Raw genomic sequence first — 27,821 nt, forward strand, 5'->3', positions numbered from 1 at the left:
TTACCGTCGGTGGGGTGTGCAGTACACACTTCTGTCCACGCGATGGCGAAAGAGATCAACTAAATGGTTTATGAACGCAATCACTTTTATTACTTTATTTTGTTAGTCTTACATTTTAAAGCATTTTTACACTTGGAAAAAATGAACATTATCCACGAACGGTGAAGACATGGAACATCTCAATTTTGCCAGAAAGCATCTCGATCATCTTCATATTTGTAGTCACATCATGGCGGAAGAAATGAATACTGGTAATGTAGTTTGATTTATAAGTTTATAAATTATATTTCTAATATAGTATGTCAAGTTCTAAATGTATCATAAATGTTCGTTCGGCTACCAATTGTACTTTTATTGACACATAAACCGCTGACATTGTATTCATAACACTCACTGTGGACAAAACAGTCTCCAAAGTGTCCCGCTGTGAGGTGATGACGTCATATTTAGATAGGGTTCTCCCACTTCCTTCATGCTTCACGCCAATGTTGAAACCACTCCCGTCTGATTGGCGGAGAATACCCAAAGTCCCGCCTTTCTCATCTGCGATTGGTCTAGAGTTCCCCGGCACCGCCCCCTTGTGCCTCGAGTTGACTCTTGCCGCTTTCTTCTTAGCCACTTTTCCCCAGAAGTAGTGGAGGAGAACCGCCGATCCAGCGGGAGGTTCTGCTACTTTATTTAGCTCCTTCGGTGGCTCGGAACCCGACAACAGCGGCATGTGGACGTCACGTCCACGGAAAGAGCAGGTTGGTTGCTGGTTTTTACTCTCTTTTGGCCGCCGCTGTTCTATTTGTGTCGCTGTTGGCGAAGCTCGCTTGTGTTACTGAAACTGGAGCCTAAAAGTGCCTGAAGTGGATGGAATGGAAAGTCACAACAAGATGAGGACTTCACTGGAGTTCATGCGGAGATCCTGCCTTGCTTGGAGTTGGGGTGGACTCCACAGGTGTTTGGATCCCACCCTGAGGGCTGGAATGCCATAGGAAGGAGAGGAATGACCTCCCAACACTTTCATCTATTCTTCAGGCTCCTTCTTCAGGCTCCTTCCTGCTTCCTGGAGTGGAGCTTTTCATGGGAAGAATGTGAAAAATGCCAAATGTATTCCATATGTGCAACTCTGCTATACTTCCATTTACAGTCCAGTATTCCATTTCCATCCGAGACCACAAGCCGTCTATGGGCTGAGATGGGGTGTCCACGGTGTGGCCCGAGGGCCGTTTGTGGTCCGTGACACATTCTAAAGCTAGAATTGAACATAAAAACAAAGAACTAATAACGGGCTAAATTGGGGGTCACCGAGGTTTTTTTCGTTTTTTTTCTTTGCCCGCCTCGGCTGGGCCCCCTCGGGTCGGGTGCCACGACGTGCGTTCCACCACCATGGAGTCAGACGTGGTTGCAGAGGGCACGGTCATCCGTAGTCCGACGTGGCCCCGCACACACGGAAAGTTCCTCCTGCACTAAAAGTACTAGATAGTATTTGCATGCTCCCAAATCCGTATGGATGCGGATATTGGTCCATACAGAACCTCTGACGTCACTTCCTGTCCGCCCACACATGAAGATCCCCTTGGGAACACATTTACTGCGGCACACTCAAGTTAAATGGCTTATTTACTCTAATTATGTCTGCTATATTGGCTAATGCTATATTGGCTAATACCAATGTAAAGCTAATGCTATATTGGCTAATACCAATGTAAAGCTAATGCTATATTGGCTAATACCAATGTAAAGCTAATGCTATATTGGCTAATACCAATGTAAAGCTAATGCTATATTGGCTAATACCAATGTAAAGCTAATGCTATATTGGCTAATACCAATGTATAGCTAATGCTATATTGGCTAATACCAATGTAAAGCTACCGCTATATTGGCTAATACCGATGTAAAGCTACCGCTATATTGGCTAATACCGATGTAAAGCTACCGCTATATTGGCTAATACCGTTGTAAAGCTACCGCTATATTGGCTAATACCGATGTAAAGCTAATGCTATATTGGCTAATACCAATGTAAAGCTACCGCTATATTGGCTAATACCGATGTAAAGCTACCGCTATATTGGCTAATACCAATGTAAAGCTACCGCTATATTGGCTAATACCGATGTAAAGCTACCGCTATATTGGCTAATACCGATGTAAAGCTACCGCTATATTGGCTAATACCAATGTAAAGCTACCGCTATATTGGCTAATACCGATGTAAAGCTACCGCTATATTGGCTAATACCGATGTAAAGCTACCGCTATATTGGCTAATACCGTTGTAAAGCTACCGCTATATTGGCTAATACCGATGTAAAGCTAATGCTATATTGGCTAATACCAATGTAAAGCTAATGCTATATTGGCTAATACCGATGTAAAGCTAATGCTATATTGGCTAATACCGATGTAAAGCTAATGCTATATTGGCTAATACCGATGTAAAGCTAATGCTATATTGGCTAATACCGATGTAAAGCTAATGCTATATTGGCTAATACCAATGTAAAGCTACCGCTATATTGGCTAATACCAATGTAAAGCTACCGCTATATTGGCTAATACCGATGTAAAGCTACCGCTATATTGGCTAATACCGATGTAAAGCTACCGCTATATTGGCTAATACCAATGTAAAGCTACCGCTATATTGGCTAATACCAATGTAAAGCTACCGCTATATTGGCTAATACCAATGTAAAGCTAATGCTATATTGGCTAATACCAATGTAAAGCTAATGCTATATTGGCTAATACCAATGTAAAGCTACTGCTACGTATATTGGCTAATACCAATGTAAAGCTACTGCTACGTATATTGGCTAATACCAATGTAAAGCTACCGCTATATTGGCTAATACCAATGTAAAGCTACCGCTATATTGGCTAATACCAATGTAAAGCTACCGCTATATTGGCTAATACCAATGTAAAGCTACCGCTATATTGGCTAATACCAATGTAAAGCTAATGCTATATTGGCTAATACCAATGTAAAGCTAATGCTATATTGGCTAATACCGATGTAAAGCTACCGCTATATTGGCTAATACCGATGTAAAGCTACCGCTATATTGGCTAATACCAATGTAAAGCTAATGCTATATTGGCTAATACCAATGTAAAGCTAATGCTATATTGGCTAATACCAATGTAAAGCTACCGCTATATTGGCTAATACCAATGTAAAGCTACCGCTATATTGGCTAATACCAATGTAAAGCTACCGCTATATTGGCTAATACCAATGTAAAGCTACCGCTATATTGGCTAATACCAATGTAAAGCTACCGCTATATTGGCTAATACCAATGTAAAGCTAATGCTATATTGGCTAATACCAATGTAAAGCTAATGCTATATTGGCTAATACCAATGTAAAGCTAATGCTATATTGGCTAATACCAATGTAAAGCTACTGCTACGTATATTGGCTAATACCAATGTAAAGCTACTGCTACGTATATTGGCTAATACCAATGTAAAGCTACCGCTATATTGGCTAATACCAATGTAAAGCTACCGCTATATTGGCTAATACCAATGTAAAGCTACCGCTATATTGGCTAATACCAATGTAAAGCTACCGCTATATTGGCTAATACCAATGTAAAGCTAATGCTATATTGGCTAATACCAATGTAAAGCTACCGCTATATTGGCTAATACCGATGTAAAGCTACCGCTATATTGGCTAATACCGATGTAAAGCTACCGCTATATTGGCTAATACCAATGTAAAGCTAATGCTATATTGGCTAATACCAATGTAAAGCTAATGCTATATTGGCTAATACCAATGTAAAGCTACCGCTATATTGGCTAATACCAATGTAAAGCTACCGCTATATTGGCTAATACCAATGTAAAGCTACCGCTATATTGGCTAATACCAATGTAAAGCTAATGCTATATTGGCTAATACCAATGTAAAGCTACCGCTATATTGGCTAATACCAATGTAAAGCTACCGCTATATTGGCTAATACCAATGTAAAGCTAATGCTATATTGGCTAATGACCTATTAACTGCGATAAACGAGATATTAGACGTCTATATGTACTTATTTATTTTTGGCAACGTTAACCTTGACTGTTCTATTGTTCTTACGGTGGTTAACTTCTTTTTACATTTGATTGTTGTGTTGAGTTAAGGCCTGAATGTGAACATGCTTTTACTTCTATTGGGAGGTCCAACATGTCCTGAGAAGGGGGGCGGGGCTTATTGATTGGCCACAAAGGGTGTTCCCAAGGCTTGAGTCCACGTCGGGCCCATAATTGGTCCTCCTGGTCTCCTCTGCTGTCCTGCGGTAGAACCAGCGGGCGACCCAAGTGTCTCCACAAAGTGACACTGTGGAATTTTGGGCTGACTCAGCGAAGACGAGGTGCAGGCCGGCGCCCAACAAAAAGACGGAGCGAGCGGTTCCCCGCCTCCCTCAGCACAATGCGGCCTACTGTTCACGCCGCCCTGGTGACGACCGCCATGACTGCTCCGTTTCTTGGCGTGAAGGATTAGATAATAGGCAGCTTTAGTGTGGGCAGGAGAGAGGTGTCACAGACCTCCTCCTTCTCCCTCCTTCTCCCTCTCTCTCCCTCTTCCGTTCTTCATCTCCTCCGTTCGTACCATCTGTGCCAAGAGGAGCTTGGCGCCGTGCGTTCCCCGCATGGATGAGATCAGCCTTGTGTGTGAAGCCCGCATGCACCGTCATGACATGCATGGATGCCAATCACTTGGCTTTGGGGGTGTGGTGTCCGTTAGCTAGTTTGACTTCTTCTTTGGCTCACACGCTCATTTGCACATTGCTGCCTTTGGCGTAGCTCTTCACGTAGCTCTTCACGTAGCTCTTCACGTAGCTCTTCATGTAGCTCTTCATGTAGTGTTCATGTAGCTGTTCATGTAGTGTTCATGTAGTGTTCATGTAGCTGTTCATGTAGCTGTTCATGTAGTGTTCATGTAGTGTTCATGTAGCTGTTCATGTAGTGTTCATGTAGTGTTCATGTAGTGTTCATGTAGTGTTCATGTAGTGTTCATGTAGTGTTCATGTAGCTGTTCATGTAGCTGTTCATGTAGTGTTCATGTAGCTCTTCATGTAGTGTTCATGTAGCTGTTCATGTAGTGTTCATGTAGCTGTTCATGTAGCTGTTCATGTAGTGTTCATGTAGCTCTTCACGTAGCTCTTCACGTAGCTGTTCATGTAGTGTTCATGTAGTGTTCATGTAGCTGTTCATGTAGCTGTTCATGTAGTGTTCATGTAGTGTTCATGTAGCTGTTCATGTAGCTGTTCATGTGGTGTTCATGTGGTGTTCATGTAGCTGTTCATGTAGCTGTTCATGTAGCTGTTCATGTAGCTGTTCATGTAGCTGTTCATGTAGCTGTTCATGTAGTGTTCATGTAGCTGTTCATGTAGTGTTCATGTAGTGTTCATGTAGCTGTTCATGTAGCTGTTCATGTAGTGTTCATGTAGCTGTTCATGTAGCTGTTCATGTAGCTGTTCATGTAGCTGTTCATGTAGCTGTTCATGTAGTGTTCATGTAGTGTTCATGTAGTGTTCATGTAGTGTTCATGTAGTGTTCATGTAGCTGTTCATGTAGCTGTTCATGTAGCTGTTCATGTAGCTGTTCATGTAGCTGTTCACGTAGCTGTTCATGTAGTGTTCACGTAGCTGTTCATGTAGCTGTTCACGTAGCTGTTCATGTAGCTGTTCATGTAGTGTTCATGTAGCTGTTCATGTAGCTGTTCATGTAGCTGTTCATGTAGCTGTTCATGTAGCGTTCACGTAGCTGTTCATGTAGTGTTCATGTAGTGTTCATGTAGTGTTCATGTAGTGTTCATGTAGCTGTTCACGTAGTGTTCATGTAGCTGTTCATGTAGCTGTTCATGTAGTGTTCATGTAGCTGTTCATGTAGTGTTCATGTAGTGTTCATGTAGCTGTTCACGTAGTGTTCATGTAGCTGTTCATGTAGCTGTTCATGTAGTGTTCATGTAGTGTTCATGTAGCTGTTCATGTAGCTGCTCATGTAGCTGTTCATGTAGTGTTCATGTAACTGTTTATGTAACTGTTCATGTAGCTGTTCATGTAGTGTTCGCGTAGCTGTTCACGTAGTGTTCGCGTAGCTGTTCGCGTAGCTGTTCACGTAGCTGTTCACGTAGTGTTCACGTAGTGTTCACGTAGCTGTTCGTGTGGTTGTTCGTGTAGCAGTTAACGTAGCAGTTAACGTGGGGGGGGGGGGTTTCATGTCAGAAGCATCAATGCATCCATTTCCTGTACTGCCGTCCTCACCAGTGTCTTGGCCATGCTGGAGCCTACCCCAGCTGTCTAACATTCTACATAGCTTCCTTAATTTTATAAACAAAACCATAAATGAAGTTGTTATTTCTGGAAAATTGCGTAAATAAGAAAATATGACGTGAATCAAGTGTAATGTGATGTTCCAAATATTTATATATTATATATATTTTTGAGTAATATTTTGACTTTATTTCCATCATATTTGAACTTTATTTATGTACAATTATATTTTTTTAGTTTCTTATAACATTGCAACTTAAAAAAACATCTAAAATAAAAAACCTGTATAACTCTACTTTGTTATGAAGTTTATTTTCATAAATTTGTGACTTTTTTCAGCAGTACTTGTGCGTACATGACCTGGTGAAGTATAACTAAAACCAAACGGATAGCGCCAAGGAGCTAATTGGCCTGCTAGCCTTAACGGCCGGGTTGTTTTCAGTGAAAAGAAAGTACGGCGAGTGTAAGACGCTTGACCCTAGCAAGACTTTAAAGCGCACGCAGAGTCGGCCGCTAGGATGCTTCTAGGAGTATCAATATGTTTGAGCAGCTCTGCGATACACGGCGTTAGACATGTAACACCTGCCATGTCCAAAAATATTCCCTTTTAGGACTCGCCTTCCAGCCATCCTCCACACTTCTTCATCGTCTTCTTCTTCTCCCACTCATCTTCCTCCTTGGACCGGGCTTTTGTGTGAATTCCAACTAATTGACATTTAAGAAACGCAGAGCGAGCAAGAGAGACAATATGAAGATGCAAAGCATGCTGGCCGTCGTCATGACAACCTGACAGGAAGCAGGAAGTAGCAGAAGGCGGGGATGATAACCCCGGGTGCATTTACTCCCCAGATGGCATCTCGGACCAGGCTAGCTTGGACCAGCAGGCAGATATGGACAGCGTGCCAGTCGCCCTCTGCAGTTGACTGTGGGCGGGTCAGGTCGGCGCGGGGTCACGGTTATTCTTAGCAACTCGTGAATCATGGCTCGAAAACCATTTTAGGAGCACAGTTGAAATATTACAGCAAAAATATATCATTTTTATTTGATTTAAGACATTTTTAAGTCCTAATAAAGAAACTATGTTGTATTTTTTGGAAAATTATGTTAGAAAAAAGTTATGATATTATGGGAATAAAGTCAAAATGCCAGCGATACCATACTTTAACCATACATGGAAGTTTATGGCGATACCATGTGATACGATTCACCCTCTTCATGATATGATACCATGCGATACGATTCGCCCTCTTCACGATATGATACCATGCAATACAATGTGATATGATTCACCCGCTTCATGATATGATACCATGCGATACAATGTGATACGATTCACCCTCTTCACGATATACAATGCGATACCATGTGATACCATGCGATACAATGTGATATGATTCACCCTCTTCATGATATGATACCATGCGATACAATGTGATACGATTCACCCTCTTCACGATATACCATGCGGTACCATGCGATATCATGCGATACCATGCGATACTATTCACCCTCTTCACCATATGATACCATGCGATACAATGTGATACGATTCACCCTCTTCTCGACATACCATGCGATACAATGTGATACCTGGTGATACAATGCAATGCTATTCACCCTCTTCACGATATGATACCATGCGATACCATGTGATAAAATGTGATACAATTCACCCGCTTCACGATGCGATACCATGCGATACCATGCGATACAATGTGATACAATTCACCCTCTTCACGATATACCATGCGATACAATGCGATACCATGTGATACCATGTGATACCATGCGATACAATGTGATATGATTCACCCTCTTCATGATATGATACCATGCGATACAATGTGATACGATTCACCCTCTTCACGATATACCATGCGATACAATGCGATACCATGCGATACAATGTGATATGGTTCACCCTCTTCATGATATGATACCATGCGATACAATGTGATACGATTCACCCTCTTCACGATATACCATGCGGTACCATGCGATATCATGCGATATCATGCGATACCATGCGATACTATTCACCCTCTTCACCATATGATACCATGCGATACAATGTGATACGATTCACCCGCTTCATGATATGATACCATGCGATACCATGTGATAAAATGCGATACAATTCACCCACTTCACGATGCGATACCATGCGATACCATGTGATAAAATGCGATACAATTCACCCACTTCACGATGCGATACCATGCGATACCATGTGATAAAATGCGATACAATTCACCCACTTCACGATGCGATACCATGCCATACCATGCGATATAATGTGATGCGATTCACCCTCTTCACGATATGATACCATGCGATACAATTCACCCTCTTCACGATATGATACCATGCGATACAATGCGATACGATTCCCCCTTCACGATATGATACCATACGATACAATGCGATACGATTCACCCTCTTCACGATATGATACCATGCGATACAATGTAATACGATTCACCCGCTTCATGATGCGATACCATGCGATACCATGCGATACCATGCGATACAATTCACCCTCTTCACGATATGATACCATGCGATACGATTCGCCCCTTCATGATATGATACCATACGATACAATGCGATACGATTCACCCTCTTCACGATATGATACCATGCGATACAATGCCATACGATTCACCCTCTTCACGATATGATACCATGCGATACAATGTAATACGATTCACCCGCTTTACGATATGATTCCATGCGATACAATGTGATACGATTCACCCTCTTCACGATGCGATACAACGTGATGCAATGCGATACGATGCGGCACAATGCGATACGATGCGGCACAATGCGATACGATTCACCCGCTTCACGATGCGATATGATTGATTCATTGATTCATTTTCTACTGCTTATCGATGTTGCCATCCAATATGATACCATGCAATTTCTTAGGGTATGATGCAATTCAACATGATGCAAACCAGCAAAGGGAAAAAAGGATTAGGCCTTATTCCTGGTAGGCACTTGGCACTAAATCCAACTAAGGTGCTGTTTGTCTTTTTAATATGCACCACTTCTTCATCATCATCATCATCATTCTTTTTGCCATCCTAAAACAGCAACAACAGCAACGACTGTATTAATGCTGGCTGTTATAATGACGTTACTCCAACATTGGTTCTGCTGCTGCAGAACAACATACAACACACGTGTTCAGACATGACCATGTGGTCAGAAGGAGCTATGTTTATGTGTACTTCTTGCAACAGTAGCTGTAGTAGTACTATATTACCGTTAGTCATGGCAGTAGAGTACAAGGCCAGGTGAACATATGTGACAGGCATGCCGACGCTCCGGACGGCATGAGCGTGTCGTCACATGTCGGCCGGTTGGGAATGTTTACTGTGGAGCTGTGGAACTGTTGCTACTCTTCGCTACTCCCGTGGGACTTTCACAAGCTTTTCATCTGCAAACATGAGCTCACTCGGCTATTTTGGCTGCATTTTGGTATTCCCATTGTTCCCATCGTTCCCATGTCGACCTCTCTGGGAAGAACACGTGTGATTATTGTGGCTTATCTAGGATTGTACGAGCGGAAACATCACACCTTGGCCTCCTTCCCACCACTCCGGGATGTTAAGACACCATCTTTTGTCTTTTGTTGTCATCTAATACGGCAGCTCTGGTCTCCTGGTCTCCTGGTGTCCTGGTCTCCTGGTCTCCTGGGACTTTTCCCATAAATATCAAATGTCCTAAACGGTTATTTACGTATTGAAGGCAACTTTATGGACACTTTGTTCAACCACAAAGGGAGATGATAGGGAGTCCAGCAGACAGACGTGATATTTGTCCTCAAGCGGTACTTAAAACTTCATGTTGGACTATACTGCCGAGTCAGCTTCTCTATTCCTCTTTCTTGGGAGGAACAGTCCTGAATGAGTACGCACGGGGAATTCTCTATTATGCATTTTAAGGCTGCTAGGCTGAAGTAGGAACTCATCAAGTCATGATTTGTTTTTATAACCGGTTCAGCAACTTTGAATGTAATATTTCATTGTACTTTGTGTTTTTATATTTCATATGGAAATGAAAGGGAAAAATAACTATTGGTTTTGAATATGTTGACACACACATGGATGAAATAAAAAAGCTTCTGCTGGTGGAATGAGAAAAACATTCAAATTAGATTTTTTTTAAATAATGGACTAAATATTTTCAAAAATTGAAATAATTGAGAAAATGTTATAATTAACTGTCTGTTAGTTTAAAAAATATTTCTATGTATCTTAAGGGGGACACTTTTCCACCCTTTGTCTCCTGTAGAGCAGCTACACACAATAACCCGCACAGAAAACATTCTAGATCTTCCAGAATCTGCACCTATTCCAGCTATATTTCCTTTGATTTGTGCTTCCGGACAAAACGCTCTGTTTTAATTTATTCCACCCACAACCCGCCTCCGGACACGCCCAGTCCGCTCTGATTGGCACATGCCAAAAGTGCTTAGGAAGTCCGCCCCCCTGTGACATCACAAAGGGGCAGTTTTAGCACGTCTTTTGAAACCGGGCGTTTTGATCCATCAGGGCTCACTTCCAAATGCCAAAGCTCATAATAAACTAATAAAACGATGAATAAAGTTGGGTTTTTTTCTGATGGATTGAAATTGATTTCTGCTGTGAGAAAAAAAATGCCTTCAAAATGGAGACTGGGGTGACCTGGGGTGACCTGGGGTGACCTGGGGTGACCTCACGAAGCGAAGGTTAACTCTTTGTGGTCCACCCAGGATGTTAGAACTTATTTCCTTCTCTTCCCTCCTCCAGGTGAGCCCTGCTCCGGGCGCTAGCTGCTAAGCATGCTGGCCAAGGCTCCGACCGCGACCAGCAGCATCAATTTGGTGAACGCAGAAAGCACGGACACCATAGCGGACCAGCAAGACGGAATCAAGATGGCCGACCTGGTGGAGAGCTTAGACACGAGAGAACTGGACTTTGACGAGGGAGAGGAGATGGACTATGACGGAAACTGCCTCGGTACGTACGGAGTATGAGTTGTCATAGTCTCATAACTAGGGATGCTCCGATCAATGTCGGATGATATCCGTAAAAACACACCTGGACTTGGACAAGCGGCCAAAATGAGTCTTTCCTAACGGCGCAGTAAGAAACAAGAGTATAATATTATGAATAATAATCACCATATCTGGCGTTTAAGCTGCACTGCAGCAGCCAAACGCGTGGAAGAAAGTCTTGAACGTGTCAACCCACTCGCTCCACTCCTACATGCACGACTCTCACCCCGGCCACCCTCCTCTCTGGCTCCTCTCTGGCTCCTCTCTGGCTCCTCTCTGGCTCCTCTCTGGCTCCTCTCTGGCTCCTCTCTGGCTCCTCTCTGGCTCCTCTCTGGCTCCTCTCTCTCCCCGTCTCCCAGGGGACTGCCGCGTCCCGTTTTCGGCGGTGTACGCCACGGTGGGCTTCAAGGAGGCCAGCGCCAAAGTCTTCCTTCCCACTGTGCCCATCACGGCTCGCATCCTGGAGGTGGAGCGCTTCACCACCGCGCAGGACCGCTTCAACGTGTCGCACCACAGGAGCGTCAACAAGGTGACCAAAACTCAGCTGAGTGTTTTTTTTTTTAGATTATTGCTATATAGTTTAAAAAATACAATAAAAATATTTCAAAAAATTAAAAACCCTACAAAATATTTTGATTTAATATTTTATTATTTATATATATGCATCATTTAACCCATTTAACCATCATGCATGGCACTGGTTGCAAACCTGTAATGGAAATACATGACATGCTTGTTATTGAATAAAGTTGATTATCGCAAAATAACCCCCATAAATTCAAGGATTATGAAATATTTCTGATATTTTTACGCCCTGCTCGGGTGCAGTCCCTCCCCGCCGTGTTCAAGATCGAGATGAAGCACGGCGAGTTCACGTGGGTGGTGAAGAGGAAGGAGAAACACTTCATGGAGCTGCACAGGGAGCTCAGGACCTACAAGACCTTCATGAGGATCCCTCTGCCGTCACGCAGGTTGGCTGCCCATGTCCTCCAAATATTTATTATTCTACAATTATTTTATATTTATTTAGGTTCTGTTTTTGCTGGTTTTTAAATGTATATATTTTTTTGTGTGTGTTGAAAATAACTTGGGAAGTCCACCCATTGTGACATCACAAAGGGACGCTTTTACCACGCCTTTTAAAACTGAGCGTTTTGAGCCATCCCAAACTTCTATCAGGGCTCACTTCTAAAAGTCCCAACCTCGTTATCTGAAACTTTTGCATCACATAACACGAGAATACAACATTCTAATTACATTTATAGGTCAGAAATATGATTCATAAAATCATAATAGGTCCCTTTAACTTTGGGCCTTTATGCATATAAATCTAACCAAAAAAAAAATGGTCAAAACACTTGTTTGGGAAATGTACATTCCCAGCATGCTAACGTTAGCATGTTAGCATTGTTAGCATACTATGGGTAGACACATACAGTATATAAACGCCACATACTAGATGTTAGCATGCTGATGTTAGCGTGTTATTGCTGTATATCATATTTATAAATGTTTTATGCTTATAAAAAATCTAAAAAAATATAGACAACCCAGTCAAATATTTTCTATGAATTTTGTTGAAAGGGCGTCGCCCTGTGGCTTTGCCTGCATTTTTATTTTTCTAGTATCTTCTCCTGTATTAACAAATAAAATGAGGAAACAAGTTTTTTTAACTGTTCAAACTTGTTTTTCCAATGTTTACGTTTTTTCCATGCTAGGCTAAGCTAAGCGAATGTATTTAATTTAATTTAATTTTCTGCAAACTTACTTGGACTTAGAACTGTTGACTTCTACAATCCACGACTCGTAGCATGTGGCTGGAAAACAATATTAATATCACCTAGCCTGTATGTTTGACTTTATTGTATTTTATTGCATTTAATAACCGACACATCCCTACAGGCATCCACAAGGCCACCAAAACCACATGGACTGGTCTCGCTGTGAGCCGACGGCAGAGCTAAACATTGTTAGCTTGTGCAAACGCCTGAAGGGGAATATTGTATTTGAATAAACTGTATGTTTTTTTTGTTTGTTTTGTTTTCAGTCACACAGTGAGGAGGAGGACGGTGAGGAAGAGCGAGGTGAGGGAGATGCCCTCGCTGCCCAGGGGGGGAGGCGACGAGCTGGTGCGGGATGAGCAGGTCTCCAGCAGGCGGGTCGGTAGCTTTTAGTATTGTCTTCATAACGATAACGACAACAGATAACAGGTTGCTTTATTAACTTATTATGGTATTATGTCCACTGGGATACGTGGTGGCTGTCAACACAGTAATAGTAATTGATGACAGTTTTATATTTGACACGTTATTATTATTATTATTATTTGTACTAGTATTTGTAATAGACCCTAAGTATTATAATAATATTGACATTATTATTATTAGTTTTAATATTAGTTTGTTTATTAAGCTATAAGTAGTAGTAATTGTAATTTTAACAAGTATGTTTTACAGTACACATTCATAATAGATGAAAATATAAATAACGTGTGTGTGTGTGTTTCTGCAGAGACAATTAGAGGACTATTTGAACAAGCTGCTGAAGATGGCCTTGTACCGCAAATATCACCACACCGTGAGTGATGATGATGATGATGATGATGATGATGATGTCAAACGCTTTGTTTGGTTTAGTACGCCAACATGAGTGTTCCCTGATGATGATGATGATGATGTCATGTTGTTTTTAAATGAGTCTGTTAGCCATGATACGTATACAGTATATACATATATACAGTATATATGTACATATATACAGTATATACATAGCATATAATTTTGAGCACATTTTGATCAGGTGAATTTTTTTGTCTCACTCCCCCTTTTTGCTTTTGCATATTGTAGCTGTACTTAAGAGCTAATTATGTATAATTATTGTAATGCTAATGAAGTTCCAAATGTGTCAAATACATATTGTATGTATTTTACTACTAGTCAGGTTTGTATTTTATTATACTCTTATCTGATTCGACATACTATGTCACGGTGCAGCCTAAGTATATGACGATACAACGATACAATCCTACCAAAGTTGACGTATTAGCTGATATTTATATTAGTTCAGATGATAGTTATTGCATATGAAGTCATCTACTGTTGTACAGTCATGATGGGGGGTGTACATAATGCCAAATCATGGATCCACGTGTGATGTCATTTATTTCTGAAGTTCAGATGGAACTTTATGATGTTTCAGATGGAATTCATCGACGTCAGCCAGCTGTCATTCATTCACGATTTGGGACCAAAGGGACTGTAAGTGTTGTTCATTCTTTGTACAGTAGTTGTAGTCCATAAGTCATGAAGTCATTGACTCAACCTCGTTTTGTTTGTGTGTCTTTGCCAGGGAAGGGATGATTCACAAGCGCTCGGGGGGCCACCGTATCCCGGGATTGAACTGCTGTGGTCACACCAAGGCCTGCTACCGCTGGTCCAAGCGGTCGGTATTCCATCTTTATCCTCAGTGTCCAACCCGCTTCCCGTCTTGGGTGCTTGACTGTACGTAGGAGGGATGAGTCTTTTGTGTGTGAGACATGCACCAGCCCAAAGATGACAGGAGTACAGTCTTATTTTGCCAAGACACACACACACACACACACACACACAAAATACTAATCCCACACGTTTGGAAAGCTCAGTCCTGCCTCCTACGGCTCCGTGATCCGTTTGCTTCCCACGGCTCTCCTTCTTAAAAACACATGAAGAAGACATCAGCACCCAGCAAAAGTTGGCACAACGCTGATACACACACGATGATGATGATGATGATGATGATGCTTGTGTATCTTTTGCAGCTGGCTGGTGGTGAAGGACTCCTTCCTGCTCTACATGAAGCCCGACTCGGGGGCCATCTCCTTCGTCCTGCTGGTGGACAAAGAGTTCAGCATCAAGATGGACTCCAAAGAAACCGAGACCAAACACGGAGTCAGGATCGACAGTTTGTCCAGGTGATTTGTGTGTGTGGGCGGGGGGGTGGGGGGGGGCGGGACCTCCCCAAGTAGGAACCTTGGTGTTATTTTACCTGAAATACAAAAACCCCAAGCGAGTGGTCCAGGAAATGAACGCAAGTGGATTTGATGCCTGCAGGACTCTGGTGTTCAAGTGCAGCAGCTACCGACACGCCCGATGGTGGGGGCAGAGCATCGAGAGCTTTGTCAGAAGCCACGGGAAGGCCTTCCTCCGGGATCACCGCTTCGGCTCCTTTGCCCAGGAACAGGAAAACATTCCCGCCAAATGGTGAGTGGCGGGAATTAATTAATGACCCTTTGGAGCCAAATACTGGATGCTGGAATTTTTAGTTCCTGGGTTTAATCAGATGAATTACAGTTTTCAAATGAATTAATCGTGATTATTCACCATGTGCAACTGTGTCTGAAATATGTTTATAAAATGATTAAATTATCCAAACCCTAAAAAATGTAATATATATACAGTATATACTGTATTACTGTATTACACACTAATTTATTCATTTAATAGAATTAGTCATTTTTATTTAACCACATTAATTGCAATTTTCCAAATGAATTCACCATGATCAACTGTCTGAAATATTTTAACTGTATTTTATGAACATTGTTATTTTAAATTCTAATTACAAATATTTATTAAATTAATTTAAAAAATATTAGAAAAAAATAAATAAAATGAAATCAAAATGTAATGAATTAATGAAATAATTGACTTTATTTTTTACATCCCTGGTTTATAGTTTATTTATATTTATTAATTATATTTAATATATATTTTATTTTTATATTTTAATAAAGTTTTCATTGCCTATTTTTTGTTTATTAAAATGTCTTTTATAAACAAAAAATACAATGTTAATTAATTGAAATAAATTTTGGCGGCCCATCTCTATTTTATTATTATTATTATTATTATTATTATTATTATTATTATTATTATTATTATTATTATTATTATTATTATTATTATTATTATTATTATTATTATTATTATTATTATTATTATTATTCTGTCCTGTTGCCTTACTGTGAGGCATCTGGCAACTGGAGGGACCAAATATGGTTCCGACAGGGGGGCTAACATGCTGCTACTGTGACGTTCCATTGCAGGTACGTGAACGGGAAAACCTACATGGAGGACGTGGCTAACGCCTTGGAGGAGGCCAGAGAGGAGATCTTCATCACGGACTGGTGGTGAGTTAGCGTTGTTAGCATGGCAAGCTAAACAGCATACGGAATCGCTAACATATCCTCCGTCATAGAAAGCACACACTCGCTCGCCGCCTTCTTCTCCTCTACTTTTTTCCAACCCTTTTGTCTTGGATGACGTCTTATGTTCCTCCCAGTTGGGTTTGGATATGATGGCTTGGCGTTCCCAAGGCCAATATAAGCCACGGAATGGTGGAAATGTCCCAGCGTGCTGATCTCCGGGCTCCAAGTGGGGGTCCTAACCATTTTATGTGTGCAACGTGAGACAGTGGAATGGCGGACACGGGAGATCTGTTGTCATCAACCACAACATTAGGCACACCCGCATCACCTCATGAGAACCGCATCACGCCCGGAGATGTTTCTAATCTTTTCCTTCTTTCCCAACTCTGTGTCCGTGCCTCAGGCTGAGTCCGGAGATCTTCCTGAAGAGACCCGTGGTGGAGGGGAACCACTGGAGGCTGGACTGCATCCTCAAACGGAAAGCTGTGAGTAACGACGACAATGGGCCCAAATTCAGCGCCTTCCTTTTAGTCGGCTGTCCGTTGTAGTCATGTTATGATGTCATCATTAGTAGACCTGTCAACCCCCCCTTTTCCCAGGAAACTCCTCTATTTGGCCCCTCATATTTGGCGCCCTCCCGTGGAATAGTTTCCCATGTTTGAAGCTACAGTACATACAGTACATGATTCACAGTTCACGAGGGTAACAGGGGTGCTGGAGCCTATCCCAGAACTGGACTGGTGGCCAGCCAATCCCAGGGCACATATAGTAGACAAACAACCATTCACACTCACATTCATACCTATGGACAATTAGCCTAGCATGTTTTTGGAACCCGGAGAAAACGTTAGGAATTTCATTTTATTTCAATTCTCAGATGTTATCATTTGTACAATTGCATAATTGTATATTAAATCATATTTTATCTTGAATATACACAATATATATATATTAAATCTATATAGTATTTAAAAATATTTGCAATTTTGTAAAAAAAAAAAAAATTTAATGCCCTGTGATTGGCTGGCCACCAGTCCAGGGTGTACCCCGCCTCTCGCCCGAAGACAGCTGGGATAGGCTCCAGCACCCCCGCAACCCTCATGAGGATAAGCGGTAGAAAATGAATGAATATATCATTTATTTTAAGAAAAATATATACATATTTTGTATATATTTGTTTATATTTTTTGATCATAATTATAATAAAATTATTATATATTATAATTATTATAATAAAATAATTTTTAGATTGTGTGCAGCATATGTATAGAAATGTATTTTATTTATAAATGTATTTATTTTATTATATATGTACTGTACATACATGTATGCGTGCCCACACATATATACAGTACATAATATACAATATATATATATTAACATTTATATGCATACATATATTTATATGTGATATTCTTTTACTAATTATATTTTTAAAAAGTCTTAAATTTGTTGTACATAGTTATGATAAAACATAATTTAATATAAACAATGCTAAAAATGTTCTCCATAATAATATACATAAATCTGTTTTTGTGATGTTCCCTGAATGCATCTTGCATTCCTGTGATGTGATGAGAAGGAATGAGGAAGTGTGCTTGTTGAAATGGTCCTGCTGTTCCAAAAGAGCATCAAACCCAGGCTGGGCTTGTGTGGGGACACTCCACCGTGCCTCCGTCTGCCGTCTGCTCTGGTGCTTGTGTGTTAATTGCACTAAAAATGTACGTGATGAAAGAAAACAGTTACAGTTACGGCCATTTTGACAGCATATGCTGATAGATGCTACTAATAATAATAATAATAATAGTAATAATGCTAATAATGAATGCTAATAACTAATAAGGGTTTTCCTGAGTTGCAGCAACAAGGGGTGCGCGTCTTCGTGATGTTGTATAAAGAGGTGGAGCTGGCCCTGGGCATCAACTCGGGCTACAGCAAGAGGACCCTGATGCACCTCCACCACAACATTAAGGTAACGAAGCTTGCATGTGTTCCTAATGTTGTGGCCAACGAGCGTGTAGACTCCTTTATGGATGTGTGTGCGTGGTGCCAGGTGATGCGCCATCCGGACCACGTGTCCTCCTCCGTCTATCTGTGGGCACACCACGAGAAGATCGTGGTCGTCGACCAATCCGTCGCCTTTGTGGGCGGGATCGACCTGGCATACGGTCGCTGGGACGACCGGGAGCACCGGCTGACGGATGTCGGCAGCGTGACGCGCTCGGTGGCGCTCGAACAGGTCAGGGGTGCCCACTGAGTTCCAATACAGGAAGTTCGCTTCTACTTCGGAATGAGATATGCTTTTATTCATCCCTCAGCGGGGAAATATGTAATAGGTCCAATTTCATTTTTCTTCAGGCCGCCAGCGCTCCGTCCGGCAAGGCTGCGGCGTCCCCCGTGGATGGCGTCTCCCACAGCAACGGACGGGGCACGCCCACGGGCGACACCACGGACCTCCCCAGGCTTAAGGGCGTCGGCCGCAGCAGGCGGGCTCGCTTCAGCTTGTACCGACATCTGCACAAACACACCCTGCAGCACGCCGACAGCGTCAGCAGCGTGGACAGCTCGGGTAAGGCTGGGACGCGCGGCGGGAATTTCCTGTTCTGCCGACTCTTCCTGGCAACGCCGTCGTTTGCGTGCAGGGAGCGGCTCGCTTCAAAGCTTCAAGACGGGGGTCGGAGAGTTGCAGGGAAACACCCGCTTCTGGCATGGGAAGGACTACTGCAACTTCGTCTACAAGGACTGGATCCAGCTGGAAAAACCTTTTGATGGTTGGTAGCATCCCTAGCATCCCTAGCATTCCTAGCATTCCTAGCATCCCTAGGATCCCTAGCATTCCTAGGATCCCTACGCTCCCTAGCATCCCTATGCTTCCTAGCATCCCTAGCATCCCTAGCATTCCTAGCATTCCTAGCATCCCTAGCATCCCTAGCATCCCTAGCATCCCTAGCATTCCTAGCATTCCTAGCATCCCTAGCATCCCTAGCATTCCTAGCATCCCTAGCATTCCTAGCATCCCTAGCATCCCTAGCATTCCTAGCATTCCTAGCATCCCTAGCATCCCTAGCATTCCTAGCATTCCTAGCATTCCTAGCATCCCTAGCATTCCTAGCATTCCTAGCATCCCTAGCATCCCTAGCATCCCTAGCATTCCTAGCATCCCTAGCATCCCTAGCATTCCTAGCATTCCTAGCATCCCTAGCATCCCTAGCATTCCTAGCATTCCTAGCATCCCTAGCATCCCTAGCATTCCTAGCATCCCTAGCATCCCTAGCATTCCTAGCATCCCTAGCATTCCTAGCATCCCTAGCATTCCTAGCATCCCTAGCATTCCTAGCATCCCTAGCATTCCTAGCATTCCTAGCATCCCTAGCATCCCTAGCATTCCTAGCATCCCTAGCATTCCTAGCATCCCTAGCATTCCTAGCATTCCTAGCATTCCTAGCATCCCTAGCATTCCTAGCATCCCTAGCATTCCTAGGATCCCTACGCTCCCTAGCATCCCTATGCTTCCTAGCATCCCTATGCTTCATAGCATCCCTAGCATCCCTACGCTCCCTAGCATCCCTAGCATTCCTAGGATCCCTACGCTCCCGAGCATCCCTATGCTTCCTAGCATCCCTATGCTTCCTAGCATCCCTATGCTTCCTAGCATCCCTATGCTCCCTAGCATCCCTATGCTTCCTAGCATCCCTATGCTCCCTAGCATCCCTATGCTCCCTAGCATCCCTACGCTCCCTAGCATCCCTACGCTCCCTAGCATCCCTACGCTCCCTAGCATCCCTACGCTCCCTAGCATCCCTATGCTCCCTAGCATCCCTATGCTCCCTAGCATCCCTACGCTCCCGAGCATCCCTATGCTTCCTAGCATCCCTATGCTCCCTAGCATCCCTACGCTCCCTAGCATCCCTATGCTCCCTAGCATCCCTATGCTCCCTAGCATCCCTACGCTCCCTAGCATCCCTATGCTCCCTAGCATCCCTATGCTTCCTAGCATCCCTACGCTCCCTAGCATCCCTACGCTCCCTAGCATCCCTACGCTCCCTAGCATCCCTATGCTCCCTAGCATCCCTACGCTCCCTAGCATCCCTACGATCCCTAGCATCCCTATGCTCCCTAGCATCCCTATGCTCCCTAGCATCCCTACGATCCCTAGCATCCCTATGCTCCCTAGCATCCCTATGCTCCCTAGCATCCCTATGCTCCCTAGCATCCCTATGCTCCCTAGAGCTCCGTCATAAAACAGATCTCACTAGTCCACGAGCAACACAGCGGGGGGGTCATGTTTGGACAAATGTCCCCCTTTTGCATACAGGGATGGGAATTTTCTGCGGATCCGCGGAATTCCGCGGATTTTTCTGGCAAAAGTCCATTTTCGTAATTCGTGTAAATTCGTTGAGAAAATTGTGGGGGGTGGGGGGGGGGGGGGTAGGTGTAGGTACAGTCTCGGTATATCGTGTCCGATCGGGCCGAGGCGGCATCTTGGCCGCGAAGTCGACGAGAAAATGAGCTGGTTTAGTAGGCTTGCTGTGATTGGTTGTATCGTGTCTTTCAGCCAATCACACGTCGCGTTTCAAACGCGTTCGGTGAACCCGTAATGGCGGAACACGGTGAAAGAGAGAACATGAGAAAGAGAGTAGAGCTGAGCAGAAGAAAAAAAACGAGAAGGCAGCGAAAGTTGCAAGACTGGCACATCAAAAAGCAGAAAAGAGGAAGGTTGCGACTGATCGTTTGCATGCACTGATTGCAAAAAGAAAACGACTATGTTAAGTTACCTGGTGTTGACTTCAACGTACGTGTTTAAAAGGAAATTGTGAGTCACATATTCAAACCTATGGAAATCTATTAATTTTACTTTGAATGCAGTTTGTTCCATGTTTTTTAGTCATTTATTTTTGTTGTTTGAGGTCTTAATATTTCTTTCATTGTATGCCAGTTTTAGTGCCCTCAAAAGCTGAAATGTTGGGAGCTTCCGGGGGGCTTCGCCCCCCTGGGCCCCCTACCGGGCTCCGCCCTGGACCTGGCTGGGTGGCCCCCAGACCCCCGACTTATTTTCAGCTGATTTTCAGCAAAGCCATTCCCATCCCTGTGCATATCAGCCATTCAGGAGTAGAAGCATGAACTTTCTTCTGTTTGCAGACTTCATCGACCGCTACACGACTCCCAGGATGCCGTGGCACGACATCGCCTCGGCGGTCCACGGCAGAGCGGCCCGCGACGTGGCCAGGCACTTTATCCAGCGTTGGAACTTCACCAAGGTCAGTTGCCTCCCGGTCTTTGGAGCAGTCGGGAAAAGGTTCTTTTGGTCAAGGACACAAGTTCTACAAAAAATCTATAGAGAAGTATTACATACTACATCCTGTACATGTACTATCTACTCAGGTACACGTACAGTCGCATGACATGTCACATGACATGGCTGACATCACGTCACATGCGTCACACGCTTCTTGTCTGTACTGTGATTTTTCCTACAATGTGGCCTTCACAGCCCCATAAAAACATGATCCACAAATGGCCTGAGGGCCGCACTTTGGATATCCCTGGTTTACATTTCGACTTTTCCACGGAGCATCAAACATGGGACATTGAAGGGTGGAATAAAGTTTTATTGTAGAGATACTACTTCGTCATCAAGTGACACATTTTTAGAACAATTAGTATCGTTCTGAAGTTAAGGTGATTAAGGATTAATCATAATTAATAGCAGTAGCGGCTAATAGCCCTGAATCACAATCATTCTGATTCATATACGGATTCATGATGAGGAACGCTGATTATTGGAATGTCGCTTTGAGTCACTCTGCTGTTTCCTCAGAAGACAATTATTGACTGGAGGTTACATTTCTGGACGCTGACACACACACACACACACACACTCATATACACACACTCATATACACACACACACTCACGCAGGTCAATAAACACTCCCTTGGCTAATTTGAAGGCCGTGTTTTGGTGTCAGGGTGGAAAAATGACCTTCTCCTTCCTAGTCATGCTTTCCGTGGCGCCACCTTTTCCTCCCCAACCTCACCAAGAGTTTTGCCCCCCCCCAATCCCCCCCCCTTGTCCTCCTGCAGATCATGAAGCCAAAGTACCGCTCCTTGTCTTATCCGTTCCTGCTGCCAAAGTCTCACTCCAGCGCCAATGAGCTGAGATACCAAGTCCCCGACTGCGTTGACGCCAAAGTGCAGGTCAGGCAACACTTGACGCCATGTTTGTGTTGTCTTTATTCGCCATGGCAACCCAGCCAGAAGCCTTCAAAGCACCTTTTAATAATAAACACATAGGAGCTCCAAGCGCTCCTTGGCGGCCAGGGAAGGGAGTCCGTGGGCCAGAACACAACCTTATGTAACCGCCTTCGCTTTGACACGGCTTTTCTTGCTGCGACTGAGGAAATTGAGCCATGTGTACCTAATGAAGTGTCCTGTGAGTGTGTATTGATAACAACGGGGGGGTCATGTTTGCTCCGTCAGGTCTTGAGATCAGCGTCCGACTGGTCGGCCGGCATCAAGTACCACGAGGAGTCCATCCACAACGCCTACGTCCAAGTCATCGCCAAGAGCAAACACTACGTCTACATCGAGGTAGGACGCCCAAAGACACGGGAAAATCGTTCTTTCACTTCCGGGTCTTCCTCTCGTCCTCCTAGAACCAGTTCTTCATCAGCTGTGCCGACAACAGGACGGTGTACAACAAAATCGGAGACGCTCTCATCGAAAGGATCATCCGAGCGCACAAGTAAGGACTTTCGATGATTGAATGGTGGCCGCTTCATTAGGTACACTAGCGTTGGCTCATGGAGGTGGAACGCCGCTCTAACGTACCCGGGTGGTCCGTCAGGGAGGGGAAGAAGTACCGAGTGTACGTGGTGACCCCCCTGCTTCCTGGCTTCGAGGGCGACATCACCACCGGGGGAGGAAACGCCATCCAGGCCGTCATGCACTTCAACTACAGGTCAACCACATATACTTTATTTTTACGATCATTCATTTATAATCAATAATTTATCAATATAAAAAATATATATCTACTTTATATATTTTGTGTTTTGTTTTAATTATTATTTAATGGTGTATTTATATTTATTATATTATTAAAATCAATGAATACCTGTAGAATTAAAATGTACTTTCATCTATTCAGTGTCTAATTTATGTATTTCATAAAAATATATATAATGATATTAATATTTATTATATTGGTAAATAAATGAATACATTCATAACTAAAATATTTGCTGATCTATTTTCGTTTTAAATGATTATTTAATGTCACCCATATTTATTTGCCTGAATGAACAATAATTCAATTAATTCATTGACTTTTTGTGTTTTAGTCGGTACAATTTTTGAAATTATTTGAATTATTAATTATGTAATTTCAATATTTTACAGTATTTAACATCATTATTAACTATGCCCATATTTATTTTATAATTATTTATACATTAATTATTAAAATATTTAATGGATTATTTGCAAATATTTAATGAATATGTAATGAATTGTAATTAATGAAATATAATTTTTTATTACCATTTTTAATGTTTTCCTATCATTTGATGTCTGAAGCTTCTTATATATGATATATATTTCATGGGTTTTTTAAAGTATTTCATGATTTGAATGAAGTTGTTAATTAGTTCAATAAAATCTTTTGAGCTAATGTTATATTAAAACAATATTTTACTTAATGCACTGCCTTTTTGTATATATTCAAAGAAATTTTAAAAATGTTAATTCTTTGTAAAAAAAAATAATTTATGTATTTTTAGTATGTATTTATTTTCCTGATTTTTTTTTTTTTTTGAAGAACCATGAACCGAGGAGAACACTCCATCATCTCCCAGCTGAGAAAAGAGAGTAAGTAGCAGAATATGTAGGAACTTATTGTACATATCCATACCTATAATATATATATATATAATGTATATATAATAACATATCTGTAGTGGACGACCAGTGGATGAACTACATCTCCTTCGCCGGTCTTCGGACGCACGCCGAGCTGGAAGGCCGCCTGGTGACGGAGCTCATCTACGTCCACAGCAAGATGCTCATCGCCGACGACAACACCGTCATCATCGGTGCGTCCTTCCTCCTCCTTGCTTTCCAGCTTATGAGGCGGCCGCCCTGAAGCCTTCTATGGTGGACAAGCCTCAGTCTGTGAACGCGGCAGTGGTGCACTATTGTGCCATCTGCTGGTGGAACCGAGCCATTACACCAGCATGGGCATTCATTAAGATGCTTTTGCCGTGTTATTCAACTGGTGGCCTGCGGGTGGTGCTGTAGCTTCATAAAACGACCCGTATAGAGCGGATCTTTGACTAACATTCTGTGTAGTGGGGCATCCCTGGCATATAGACAATCTTTGACTAGCGTTGTAGTAAGTCCTCAAAAACAGCAGAGCCCTCATGTTATGTAGAAGATCTTTGAGTGGTATTTTATGTAACAGGACCTTAAAACAGCAGAATGCTCCTGTCACATAGACCTTAGGCCGCCTGGCATATAGAGGATCTTTGCTTAGTGTATTTGCATTAGGCCCTGCTTAACAGTAGAGATGGACTATAGAGGATCTTTGAATGGCATTTTATTTAGATAAAAACAGTAGCGCTCTCTGTCACATAGATGATCTTTGACTTGTCTTTGTGTACCAGGTCCTACAAAACATCAGACTGTTTTTATGGAGTCAATTCTTCCAAAAACAGAGCTCTTGTCATTTTAGAGGATCTTTGACTGGCTTTTTGGCAGCAAGTCCTTAAAAGTGGCAGAGCCCTCCTGTCGTCATATAGAGGATCTTTGAATGGTAGTAGGTCGTTAAAAACAGCAGAGAGCTCTTGTCATTGTAGAGGATCTTTGACTGGCTTTTTGGCAACAAGTTCTTAAAAATGGCAGAGCCCTCCTGTCGTCATATAGAGGATCTTTGAATGGCTTTTTAGGTAGTAGGTCCTTAAAAACAGCAGAGAGCTCTTGTCATTTTAAAGGATCTTTGACTGGCTTTTTAGGTAGTAGGTCGTTAAAAACAGCAGAGAGCTCTTGTCATTGTAGAGGATCTTTGACTGGTTTTTTGGCAACAAGTTCTTAAAAATGGCAGAGCCCTCCTGTCGTCATATAGAGGATCTTTGAATGGCTTTTTAGGTAGTAGGTCCTTAAAAACAGCAGAGAGCTCTTGTTATTGTAGAGGATCTTTGACTGGCTCTTTTGTAGGCTCGGCCAACATCAACGACAGAAGCATGCTGGGAAAACGAGACAGCGAGGTGGCGGTCATCGTGGAGGACACGGAAAAGGTGTCCTCCGTGATGGACGGGAAGGAGTATGACGCCGGCCCGTACGCGCTTCAGCTGCGCTTGGAATGCTTCAGGTCAGGAAAAGTCCCTTTTGTTGTATCCCTCTGGTACCGGAAGGTCACAGGGTCACCGAGGACTTTCCTCCCGTAGGACCATCCTTGGAGGTCACAGCGACGCCAGCATCGATCTCTCCGACCCCATCAGCGACCGCTTCTACAAAGAGGTGTGGATGACCACGGCCGGACGCAACGCCACCATTTATGAGAAGGTACGGGCGGACACTTGGACCACGCCACTCTGCTTTCATGTCAGGTGTTCGATGTCGACACGGGCCTTAAATGACATCACAGATGTAACAACAGCATGCCTGTTGTTGTAGGAGGTTACCCCGTGGCGTACGTGATGGTTATCCCAAGCACACGTTGTTCTTGTCCCAAAAGGAGGCCAAATGTTTGCGTGTTCTTCTCCAGGTGTTCCGCTGCCTCCCGTCCTCGCTGGTGCGGAACATGTCTGAGCTGGAGCACTACCAGTCCAAGCCCGGTCTGGCCCAGACGGACCTGGCTCGGGCACAGGAGGAGCTCCGCAGGATCCGGGGATTCCTGGTGCAATTTCCTCTGGATTTTCTGTCCGAGCAAAACCTCATGCCCTCGGTCGGGACGAAGGAAGCCATGGTGCCCACCGAGATATGGACGTAGGACCAAAGGGGCACTGGAGGACTCCTTGTGGACCGCGTTGGGGATGACGGAACTCCTGAACTTGGATTTGGAGACGCAACCTCCCGAAGGATTTCAACAGGAACCATGGCAACCCAACATGAGTGTGATGGTTCCACACGTGTGTTGCAGGCCTATCAACCTGGGAACCTTTGGGACTCCGGGAAGCTCTGGGAAGCCATACTTGTTAAGATGGCCGACGTGTTGTTGCTCGGATCGCGTCACCTCCGGAATTCCTTTTCATTGGAATTTTCTTGGAGGACCGACAGCATAAAAGGGTGCATTCACACTTGATTGGTTAGGATTTAAAGGCACTCTGGAATGGTGCGTTTGCACTGCAAGGGGGGGGGGGGGTGGGGGGGGGTCTCCGTCCACTTGCAAGTGGACTCTGGTGCGGTTTGATATATTTTAGAGTCTTTTGGTGAAATCTAAGCTGCTAAATATAGCAGACGGTATCGAAATAGCCTAAATATTCAACCTGGCAGACAGCATTTTGGTTTGTAATGTTTCAGCTTCATCAAGTAATATGTCACAACCGCACTTTAAAAGTATATTTTAGAAGCTTTTGGTCAAATCACAATATAAAAACGACCTACTTAAATGCTACGACCTAGCATTTTGGTTTGGAATACTTTCAATTAAGTCGCCTATTATGTCACGAAAGCTCTTTAAGTATATTTTAGAAGCTTTTGGGGAAATATTACGCCACCTCATATGTCGTGAAAACGCTTTTAGAAGCATAAAAACCATATTTTAGGGAAATCTAATATGGTAAAAATAGCAGAATATAAAAGTAACCGACATATTCAACCCAGCCGTCAGCATTTTCATCGGGATTAAGTCACCTAGCATGTCACAAAAGCTCTTTAAAAGTAGGTTTTAGAAGCTTTTGGGGAATTCTAAGCTGGAAAAAAGCAGAATAAAAAAATATCCAACATATAGTACTTGATAAAAACATATTTTAGGGAAATCTAATATGGTAAAAATAACATAATATAAAAATAACCGACATATTCAACCCAGCCGTCAGCATTTTAATTCGGATTAAGTCACCTAGCATGTCACGAAAGCTCTTTAAAAGTAGATTTTAGAAACTTTTGGGGAATTCTAAGCTGGTTGGAATCAGTTGTGTCACAAAAGCCGTCCAATCAAGTCCTTACTTTATGTACGGCATATGTTCTTTACTGCACAGTCTTTGGTCATGTGACAAAAATACCTTTGCAACAAAGTGTGCACCGAGTATCTTTTTTTATTTTTTACCATTTTTTTTAACCAACCACAAGTGTGAATGCAGGCGAAAAGG

At 42.9% G+C, this 27,821-nt stretch overlaps 1 protein-coding gene across 1 annotated transcript; it reads left to right on the forward strand.

Annotated features, from left to right (window-relative positions):
* Positions 1–611: 611 nt before the first annotated feature.
* On the forward strand, positions 612–26,865 carry pld1a (phospholipase D1a). Its single transcript, XM_058056563.2, has 26 exons — positions 612–746; positions 11,081–11,290; positions 11,688–11,857; positions 12,157–12,299; positions 13,376–13,487; positions 13,840–13,905; positions 14,527–14,585; positions 14,677–14,769; positions 15,125–15,277; positions 15,417–15,566; positions 16,412–16,495; positions 16,917–16,998; positions 18,375–18,485; positions 18,567–18,752; positions 18,872–19,082; positions 19,156–19,284; positions 21,653–21,771; positions 22,597–22,710; positions 22,993–23,103; positions 23,169–23,257; positions 23,360–23,473; positions 24,332–24,381; positions 24,471–24,605; positions 25,726–25,879; positions 25,956–26,073; positions 26,276–26,865. Exons 2-26 carry the CDS (start codon positions 11,113–11,115, stop codon positions 26,498–26,500), a joined length of 3,156 nt encoding a protein of 1,051 aa, XP_057912546.2. The 5' UTR covers positions 612–746; positions 11,081–11,112; the 3' UTR covers positions 26,501–26,865.
* The last annotated feature ends 956 nt before the right edge of the window (positions 26,866–27,821 follow it).

Source organism: Doryrhamphus excisus, linkage group LG19 (assembly GCF_037039965.1).
Source record: "Doryrhamphus excisus strain RoL-2023G ecotype Guam linkage group LG19, RoL_Dexc_Guam_v1.1, whole genome shotgun sequence".
In the NCBI taxonomy this organism is placed as follows: Eukaryota; Metazoa; Chordata; class Actinopteri; order Syngnathiformes; family Syngnathidae; genus Doryrhamphus; species Doryrhamphus excisus.

Coding starts and splice junctions, on each gene's coding strand:
- pld1a (XM_058056563.2), top strand. CDS start 11,113: ATGCTGGCCAAGGCTCCGACCGCGACCAGCAGCATCAATTTGGTGAAC. Junction 11,291..11,687: donor CTATGACGGAAACTGCCTCG/GTACGTACGGAG, acceptor CCCGTCTCCCAG/GGGACTGCCGCGTCCCGTTT. Junction 18,486..18,566: donor ACCTCCACCACAACATTAAG/GTAACGAAGCTT, acceptor GCGTGGTGCCAG/GTGATGCGCCATCCGGACCA.